General features: G+C 37.1%; 1 protein-coding gene across 2 annotated transcripts; it reads right to left on the bottom strand.

Annotated features, from left to right (window-relative positions):
- Positions 1-1,401: 1,401 nt before the first annotated feature.
- LOC100378459 (uncharacterized) lies at positions 1,402-9,909 on the bottom strand. Of its 2 annotated transcripts, XM_006813924.3 has the most exons (9): positions 9,775-9,909; positions 8,724-8,852; positions 7,635-7,772; positions 6,854-6,985; positions 6,545-6,697; positions 6,080-6,217; positions 2,209-2,343; positions 1,958-2,098; positions 1,402-1,723 (listed from the first exon to the last, which is right to left on the bottom strand). In XM_006813924.3, exons 1-9 carry the CDS (start codon positions 9,842-9,844, stop codon positions 1,521-1,523), a joined length of 1,239 nt encoding a protein of 412 aa, XP_006813987.3. In that variant the 5' UTR covers positions 9,845-9,909; the 3' UTR covers positions 1,402-1,520. The 2 variants fall into 2 exon arrangements, with proteins under 2 accessions (XP_006813987.3, XP_085357814.1); XM_085501688.1 differs by lacking the exon at positions 2,209-2,343.
- Between the last annotated feature and the right edge of the window lie 836 nt (positions 9,910-10,745).

The following is a 10,745-nucleotide window of genomic DNA, read 5'->3' as shown; positions in this document are numbered from 1 at the left end:
TCTTTTTTCCTGTGGGTTCCATATCAGTGCTGCCCTTGTGATGTTTTGGACTGGTTTCCGTAGGGTATATCTTAGCCAGCACCAGCGTCTCTGAATTATCTCTGTTGACTCATTCTTTCCCATAACTCCTGGTTGCTGATCACATCTGGATATCGTATTTTTAGTATTCTTCTTCGTATTTATATATAGTACACATTTTTTGGTTCAAAATCGATGGGGACGGGATGCTTGTAAGACAAAAGGTCAGTTAAAGAACTTGCTTATCCGGTACCCAGCTATGTAACCATGGGTTACTATCATGGTCATCAAGAAATCACAGTATTTCAGATCATTTAGGTATATTTCGCCTCATTCACGGAAACCGTGTTTATTCGCGAATTTACAAGTTGTAAGAAGAGTTAGAAAAGATCAGTATAAGATTTATGTAAGGAATCCAGAATGAGCATGCCACTTACAGCGCCATCACAGTCGATGTATTTAATTTAATCCTCCTTATCGGTTGTGCTTTGTTCCTTGTTAGTCCCGGGTCACACTCAAAGTGACACCATGTGTACGACGGTACGTGTCTTGGAATGCGTATCAAGTTTAGTGTATTCCCGTGATAAATGTGTAATGTTTCATAACGGCTTTTACAATTTTAGGTACGTGCCTGAAATGTGTTATCCTGTCTATACACTTGTTAAAAAATTGTCTGATCAACTCAACATTTAAATGAAGCTTTAACGTCATTGCGGGTATTATAACCGATATTTGCACGATTTTTACACTACGGTTTTTATTTTACATTACTCCCAAAAATCGTATAAATACATATGGTCTCGGAACCACTTTTTTGTAAACATTGGTTCGTATGGGGAAAAGTCATGTCTGAGAATATATTTTGGTGACGTGTAGTGAAAAAATAGTATGTTATAATATAATGGATACATCTCATTGTCACCAATTACTAGAATATTCCAGGGAATCCTATTTCTTTTCCCAAGAAATAATGTATTTACATGGACTCTTATTGAAATTTTTCTAAAAATGCCTATTTGGGGAATTTTGTAACACGATTTTTGTTTTCAAACCATGATTTGTACCCGGTACAAACATTATAATTCAAACACTTTTGCTTATATCAAAATCTATCATAAGGTTGCAATTTTGAATCAAAATATGATGATAAAACTTTCACCTTATTAAATAGTTTGAAATACCAGCGAATGGCCTTAAGTCAGATATCTTAGTTTATTGGGAATTTTTATTGAATTTACTCGTATACATTTGACTGGAGATATAATTGGCTTACACATACTACGATTATATATGAGGATAGAAATGTAAACATCAACCTGTATTGTCCGATGAGTGAGAATAATATCATTATCAAGTGTCAAATTCAGTCTCGAATAAATTACATTATCTTGAAAGTAGTAATGTTTCATATTTATTTTGCCTCCAAAATGACAAGTAGTAACTCACTTCTAGAAATACCAAACCAATACATGCGAGAAATAGGAAACAACATTGTTCAACATCTAGTAGGTATATACAGAGAAAAATATCGATGCTAGCAAGACCACGCCTTGGAATGTGGCCATGTGCGCTGTATTTTCGTTGCAAAGGTTCAAATCATAACAAATATGGCGGCTGGTCTGGCACGAATCCTCGCTGTCTTCGTATTCGACATCGGAACAATCTGGCGCTGACGAGCAGCCCTTCTCTATTAGGAAATCAGCACCTACAAATATATAATAAACAACCTTCCCATCTACGCGTCAAAGAAATTACAACATTTAATTCAAGTCTTGAACCTTGAATTACTACAGTAGCGTGAGCAGTGTATTAAGTGACTTCGGTGTATCGCGTAAGCACGTTAATTTGTAAATTTAACACGATCGACAACCATAGTGATTGCAAAAACGAGTGAACAGAACGATGTCAACTTGAGGGCGTCATTACAACACGAACCTACCTGTTACTTGAATATCAGAATAACAATAGTCTTCCCCGGGGTTGCATAGTTTAGGTTTGAAGCAATTGGCGTTGTCATTGGAAACCATGACGTTTTCATATTCTGGGTTATCACACACGTAACACTGTAACAACCCTGCACCTAAGATGAAATACACAAGTATGTTATACGTCATCACTTTACGGGTAGTACAGACATGGCGTAATTGTCACGCTAGTAAATTCTCGAGACAACGCGTATAAGTCACGTACTGAGTTGCTGTTCGCCGCAATCACCACAGTCATAGCCAAATCTGCATAAATCAATTCCAGCTTCGTCATTTGGCCCACCGTCTTCACATATGCCGTTGTTAGTCACACTTAGTAGACAGTCATTTTCACAAACACCTGATACAACAATATATACATCGGGAGTTACACACTGAAGTGAAATGTGCTTACCCCCCCCCCCCCCAGACAATACAATACTAGTGGTGCAGGATGGTATGTATTTTTTCTTCATTGCTAAATAAATTCGAATATGCGCATTGAATGTAAATAACAAAGCGTGAGCATCAAAGTGTATAAACAATTGAGTCCCGGCAACTATAACTTCATTTTCAAACTATGGACGTTGGCGGCGTTTTCAAACTTGTCTAAAATTTTTTTATAAATAAATACTACAAGCCAGACCAGGCCCGTAGTTTGGGGGGGGGGGGTTCGGACGAACCCCCTAAATTTTGTAAGAGAATAGAATTATGATCGTAGATTAGAACATAATGAACAGTATTAATTAAAATATTTTTCATCGTTTAAATCACTTGACTCAGTGAGGTAACTATCAGACTCAGCCGAAATTGTATAGTAATTACGGATTTTAAATGTCAATGGTGAAGTTACGCCGTGTCAGCTCAACAGCAGCAAATAAAGAAAAGTTGTTTTAAATGGGCAAGCTTTTATTCGGTGATTCCGTGATGGTGTAATGAAGATCGCGTTCAAGCAGCTGATGTTAAATATTAAAACAACATTGAAACAATAATATAATGGTAGTCATTCATTGAAGGATGTGGTGCCGTTTGTCTTATGCTATTGTTCGCTCAATTACTAAAGTGTGGGGATCGAACGGGATTGACACGACAACACGACACAGTACTTTCCTAATTTGGTTCATTAGTTTTGTTTTCTTCAAGTTAATGATGGCATATATACTGTTATGTTATGTGTATCAGCCAAATGTAGTCAACTTATTGTATTAGTACGTGTATCCTGTGTTATTGGACAATAGTGTACAGCTACGGGTTAAACTAATCATTAAAAAAATGATTTAAGAAAGATTTATCATCATGAGTTGTATAGATCGTAGAGCATCTTGCAGCCAACAATTTACCCCACAGTGTTGCTTCAGCACTGAAACTGTGCGATGAATCATATTTTTCAAACATATTTTTTTACACGTTTTTTTGTGATGTCTTAAAAGATTTACTATATTTTTAGTGGGTTCATACAAAACAGATGTAGTCATTGAAGTCTAGTGAGACCGCTGCTAAACTGCCACTATATGCATATTATTTTACCGCCCTCTAAAAACAGATTTACAATGAACTAACAAATTTACATACTGTAAGAAACTTGGCGGTATGCCATTGGTTAGTGCATTTAATTTGTTTGATGCAATCATTGTGCCAGCTATTTCTTATGGTAGCGATATGGGTGTACGAAAATTCGGAAATCGAGAGGGTACAGACAACATTTTGCAGATATCTACCTAGCGTTAATAGTTGTGCAAACAATGTAGCGATGTTGGACGAATGTGGAAGGCTGCCATTATGCTGTGGATATTTCAAGGGCTGTATCTCATATTGGTTAAAATTACTTGAAGTAAAAAATAGCTGGAACCCCAAAACATGTTATATCATGCTTAAACGATTAGACAAGACCGGTAGACTTACTTGGGAAACCCATATAAAAATCTCCTGTTCAAATATGGTTTCGGCATTGTCTGGTTTGAAAAACAAGTTGGAGATACTGCAAATTTCTCAGAGATATTTACTCAAAGAATAAAATTGTTGTCAGCAAGAATGGCATGCCTCAATTTCACAATCATCCAAGCTGTGTACATTCGAAAAAATCAAAGTAGTATTATAACCTGGGAGATTTATTGGCAAGCAATTATAGGCTAAAATATTTATGACGAGTTTTTGCTGTTTTGGCCATTAACATAATGTTGAATTGGGCAGACACACAAAAATACAGTTTGATCAATAAATTTGTTGTTTTTGCAGTGATACGTTTGAATTTAGCATGGTAGAGAATGAAATTCAATTTGTTTTTATATGTCCATTATATAATGATCTAAGGGCTGATCTTTTGTCAATAACCCTGTGCAATTATGCAAATACTGACAGTCTGGGCTTACTTCGTCGCTACACAAACTGCCACACCATATATCAACTAGCTCTGTATCTTTTAAAAGTTTTCAAGCGACGAGATAAATATGAATCCAGCTTAACTTAGTACCATATGTTTACATGGATGTTGTATTGTTTTTAAAACGTGATATGCACTTTTCTACCCATTACATTTTGCACGATGGGCTGAGGCCCTGTACAGAAATAAAATTACATAATACAAAATTTACTAATATTAAAATGAATAATTGTAGACAGATTTCGACATGAAATCGTGTCACTTTTATGTGCGCTAACATCTGCAAAGAACGAAAAACCTCTTGAGTAGCATTCTACCTTAAAATGCTTAGACAATAATGCTAAGATACATACAGTCTTGTCTTTGTTGTGTACAACATTTTGTCGTGGTGGATCAAGGGTGTGGGTGTGTTTGTCTGTGGGTGGGGAATGGCTCAGGACCCCTTCTCAAAATGGTAAAATAGTTCAAAGATGTTATGTGAAATAACTTACCAACGTAACACAAAGTAAACAAGTGAATTTAAAACCGAGAATATAAAAATGTCTGTAACAGAGCTCAATTTTTGAATATTATAAAATTCACACGTTTCACATCAAATATATTATTGTTGTTTCGAACCCCCTATTCAAAAGTTCTGGCTACGGGCCTATTGAAGTACGACTGATATACTTGTAAATTGTAAGAATATATACTATACATTTAGGACACAATAAACCAAACAATTCAGCGACAAAACCCATGTTTTAAGGCAATTTTGATTAAATTGGAACTTCGTTATAGGCTATGTTATCTTTTCAAGGGATTAAGGCAAATTCTATTTCCCAGTTCCAGTACCACAATTTGTTTGAGCCAATTTTGAAGAAGGCGACATGTACCGAACTTATAGTTTTTCTAGATATTAATGAATGATTTGTGTAAACAAATTAAAGTTAATTTGATTTCTTTCCTAGATGTTTTCGACTATTGGTCGTACTATTCACCGTAGTCAGACAGTACGCCGTCACATCGACCTCCGCTACGCGTCGGTCGATACTCCCGATGTAGTGTCTTCGTACATACTTTGAGGTATCCTCGTAATAACCTGAGGCTTATATTATATAACTAACTAAAAGTTATTTCTCTATGTAACTATAATGCTATGCAGCCAATCATAGTTTACCTTTTGGATTTTGTAACCCTACCCTACCCTACTCTACCCTACTCTACTCTACCCTACCCTAACCTACCCTACTCTAATCTACCCTACCCTAACCTACCCTACTCTAATCTACCCTACTCTACCCTGTCTTACTCTACCCTACTCTACTCTACCCTACCCTACCCTACTCTACCCTACCGTAACCTACCCTACTCTAATCTACCCTACTCTAATCTACCCTACTCTAATCTACCCTACTCTACCCTGCCCTACTCTACCCTACTCTACTCTACCCTACCCTACTCTACCCTGCCCTGCCCTGCCCTGCCCTACCCTACCCTACCCTTCCCTACCCTACCCTACCCTACCCTACCCTACCCTACCCTACCCTGCCCTTACCTACCCTACTCTACCCTTACCTACCCTACCCTACCCTACTCTACCCTTACCTACCCTACCCTACTCTACCCTACCCTACCCTACCCTATCCTACCCTACCCTACCCTACCCTACCCTACCCTACCCTCCACGGTCGAATAAACTTTATCATATCAGCAATTACAATGTATCAATACAAACCGTTCCTGTCCCCACAATCATCACAGTCATGCCCAAGTGCGCAATATTGAACTTCTTCAGCGCCCTCACCGCCGTCATCACAGAAGGTATCCGACGTGAAATCATACACACAGTAGTCTGAACACACAGTGCCTTCCCCTGTCGACCAATAACATGTATTGAGTAATGGAAATCACGTTGGCCCACGTTATGGTAGCAACCAAGAACATTTGTAATAATCATAATAATAATAGTTATTCATGGTCGCAAACGTAACATATAATTACTAGTACATAAAAACATTTCTTTTTCAGTACTCATTTGGTTGTGCCTATTCATTCAGTCATCGGGTGATGCAAACATCGTGTCAACAATTCAATATTTGGAAGTTAGGTGGCATTTATATTTGATTACAATAATTATTATTACATTAAATGGAAACTCTCGGAATACTTGATTTACATTGAACAATGTTATCCTGTTTACCTTCGGTTACGCCCTCTATAGTCGTATAGTCACGCGGTTCGCAGTCTGTGCAATCGTATCCCTTGTTACAAATATTATCAACTGCGCCCTCTTCGCCGTCTTCACAATCACCATTGTTTGTTGCATCAACGAAGCATGTGTTCAAACACAAATCTGAAAACAAAAATGTCGGTTTTAAACTTGTTTGAAACAAAGAGTGAATAATACATACTCGTCATTTGCGCATGCGTCAGATGGCCATAGCGAGTCAGTTCTCACGCGTGCGCAATTGACGATCCCTCCGCTTTAAAACAATCATTTGAAACTCACCGTTATCCCTTGGTCCACAGTCTCCACAATCAGTGCCTAGCTGACATAGACTTGTATCCGAACCACTTCCCCCATCGTCACATGACCCATCATAATTGTTATCAGAGACGCACTCGTCTTCGCATATATCAACTATAATAACAACAGTTCTTGTATTGACATTTCTCGCACAAGTGGGCGAAATACTAGTACATTACGCAATTTATTTATTTTTTACTCATAGCATATTTTTAATCGGGAAACAAGTGTAATGTATTTGTAATGGATGTCAGTGCCCTTAAAACTGAGATGTATTCCCGTTTATGTGTGTGTCGTTCAAGCTGCGTTGATTATCGATACAATTTTTGTGAGGATATTTTGAAAACATTATCTACGTGTTCACAATTGAGAGAAACTTTTAATATCAAGACATTTAACCTTTTGAAAAAAAATTGATTCATTCTCATTGTTTGTACATTCATCTTAATTGATGATATCAATGTGAATATATGTAATACAAGTATAAACATTATCCCAAATGAATATATAAAATAAGTCGAATAAATCTGATTTCTAAAAAACTACTTTTAATTACGGGTTCTTACCAGCACAACTTGCATGATTTTGGCTGTTTTGAATCTTCACTGATTTTTGGTGAGTTACACGTGAAAAGCTATTTTCACTGAATGTTAATTTTACTGATTCATTCCTTCATTGACAATGAATTCGAAGTGAGAATAAAGCACTTGACAGTAACTAATACATGTTTTCTACTATATGTGTTGTTAGTTGACTACAATACCTGCTTCTCTCAATCCACAGTCGTAGCAATCGTTGCCATAGGGACACATATTTGTATGTGATGTAGGTCCACCATCATCACAGTAACCATCGAAGGAATGGGCAGAGTCAACATAAGAACAGTCGTCCTCACATACGCCTATAAGTAATATGTTATCAAATATAATTTTACATAAAAATGCAATGGATTTTCGAATTTCATGTAGTGGTATGCAAGCCAATAAATATAAAATATGCATTATGGGATGCATAAATACCAAAACCAAAAAACGAAAATCAAAAAAATCCTCCACGACAAGCCCAAGCGTTGTCACCATATCAAACAAAGTATAAATTCCTTTAAACAAGAATAGTCCTAGTGACATTATTAATTATAATTTAATCATAATATAAATATATATATGTAATTCAATACTAAACTCTCAAAAATCCACTGGTAAGGATTATACAGGCTGGGTTGCAGCTACACACCGTGACGTGTACAACAATCGTTATCCGAACTGAACAGGTAGGCACTGATAGCACAAATAAACGATGTGCCGAGGGCTACTATCACTTTTTAATATAGGGATCCTGTGGTTTATTGTATAATAACACCAAACACTCGTTCTCTTGTGAGTACCAACTCGCCTCATTTTTCACTGTATGTAATCATTCGCTTCGTTTCATGTGTCTACCTTGAGATACAATAGTGCCACTGTCCATTATTTTACTAAACACTTAAACAGAATATATTATGCAAGTCTGTATCATAAAAAAATTACAAATCGAATCGAAAATGGCTTGCAATTTCCTTTATACTCAACCCATTAGTATGCATTAGGATAGGTAATAGTTGGGAGTCGTGACACCGGATAATTTTACTAAAAGTTGGCAAACGAATCACTTTATAACTGTTTGTATCCCATGGTGAAAGTTTTTTACTCGTTTATTAGACGTGTGGGCTGTTTATTTCAAACGACCCGCTGGTTCAACGTCCTACTACGTGGAAATATTTGCGGGTTACATCGTGTCCGCCGTGACAGGACGAACGCTAAGGACGTGTAATCACGTCGACCATACCGACACACTGCCAATACACTGTACCTACCATTCCTGTCCCCACAGTCAGTGCAGTCATGTCCCAAAGTACAGTTGTCAGTGTCTGCCCCATCTCCACCGTCGTCACATGACCCATCGTTGCCTAAATACTGGATGCACACGTCCCTGCATATTTCACCTGTATTGGAAACAACTCAATTGTAGCAATTGTTTTCAAGAAAATATATTCGTTAAAAGTAACATTGACGGTAAAATAAATTGGCCATCTAAAGCCAGAGGCATCACGATCAATCACGTCGACAGCAACAGGTTGTTTTCACCCAGCCATGACTGGGATTTGAAGATGGCTATCATAAACGAAGAGTTCCACCACATATGATAATTCGATAATTCAAAGGCAACCGTCCGTATAGCGACTATTATATTCCTTAATTTGGCTCTATCCAAGCGTGATGATTAGTTCCCAGGCCTGCCAGGAATGTAGCAAATGCTAACCTCCTGAATGACCGTGAATGTGCCAGATATTTCAATTTAGGATGAAATCCACCACGGATTATCATAGTTGTAAGAACAATTTACTAAATTATGATCACTACAATACAATGATGATGTAGATTTCTCTGTGTTTACGAACATGGACTCAGTGTCGAATAAAACTCTGAACATCTTAACATACAAACCGGTTTGAATTGCCTAACACTTAATACGGAGAAATGGTTTCAACGTTTACAATGCAACGAACAGAAAACTTAAAGCGCGGTAGTCGTCGCGCAGCGCGTGTTCGAATTTCATGTAAATAAACAATGTATTTTACACGCGTTGTATACGTTGCTATGAGTCCCATATCGAACAGGACGCGGCGTGACGACTGTCGCCCTTTAAGTGAAAAGTGGATTACAATTTGACACAGAAAAATTGCACTGATATTTAGAATCGTTCGTAAATTCCGTCCCAAATGTTCACATTTGGTAGATAGCAACGCATTGTTGCCTCCCATGTACAGATACCACGTTGAAACTTGCAGTCATTTATTGACTAAATTTGCAAACGTTCTGAGCTAACCATGATCTGAAAACTATAATTGATAACATATATCTCACCTTGGCATAGGTTCACATACAATAACGCTACAAACACCAGCAACACACAGTAAGTCACTGCCTTACACATAACGATTACGCATACAACCAAATGTGGTAGTAAGTACACACCCCTCTCCTCGTTGGTAGATACACTGGTTGTCCAACACACAAGTGTTTGGTACTGGTTTCCATAGAAACTAGATTTAAGTTCACACAATCAAAGTTAAATAGAAACTTGTTGTATGCAAATATATGTTGTGACCTTATCTAGACTAACAGATTTATTTCCAGTCATCGTGTTCGTTTTTTCTTATCACGTGGTGGGTGAGGTCACAGTAGATTTACATAATTAAAGCATCCATTTTGTCCATGATAAACTGTAATTTTGTGACTTTCATAGGTTGTACTTTCTCTTGTCTTGAAAACTTGTTTCGGCCTTGTGAGAACACATAACGTCGTCGGTAGAGGGCGAAGCGAGAACTTTGTATGACGTAGCAACAGAGAAAATGTTCCTGAATTGGTTACAGATGTACAAGTGTTGTCAATGTGAAGTTCCTGCTTACTTACCGATGACTCGTGCACGGCGAACTCAAAACAGAAATTGAACAATATCTGTGGCCATATTGTTTCTTTCAATGCGTTCGATCGCACCCATGAATAATGTGGCGTTCGGCTATTTTATACATTCACGCTCATTCCATGATAGTATAGTATGAATTCATTTTATTACATAATTATATGAATGAATGTATAAATGTAAGAACCTTTATAGTGTTATTATTTTATTTTAATGAAAGATACATTTGAACATAGATTCAATTGAACTTAAACTATAAAAACTCTGCTGCAACAAAACAGAGATGCATTTCAAACGTATTTCATGAAATTAATTTATGATATGAATGTCATTTTAAAATAATCAGTGAGATCATTGCTAAGAAAACGCATGTGAATACAATAACATCATTCATGACCGTTGCGTTACGTAA

Source organism: Saccoglossus kowalevskii, chromosome 7, assembly GCF_978046115.1.
Source record: "Saccoglossus kowalevskii chromosome 7, keSacKowa6.1, whole genome shotgun sequence".
Taxonomy (NCBI): Eukaryota; Metazoa; Hemichordata; class Enteropneusta; family Harrimaniidae; genus Saccoglossus; species Saccoglossus kowalevskii.
This window is presented reverse-complemented; position numbering and strand designations above follow the sequence as displayed.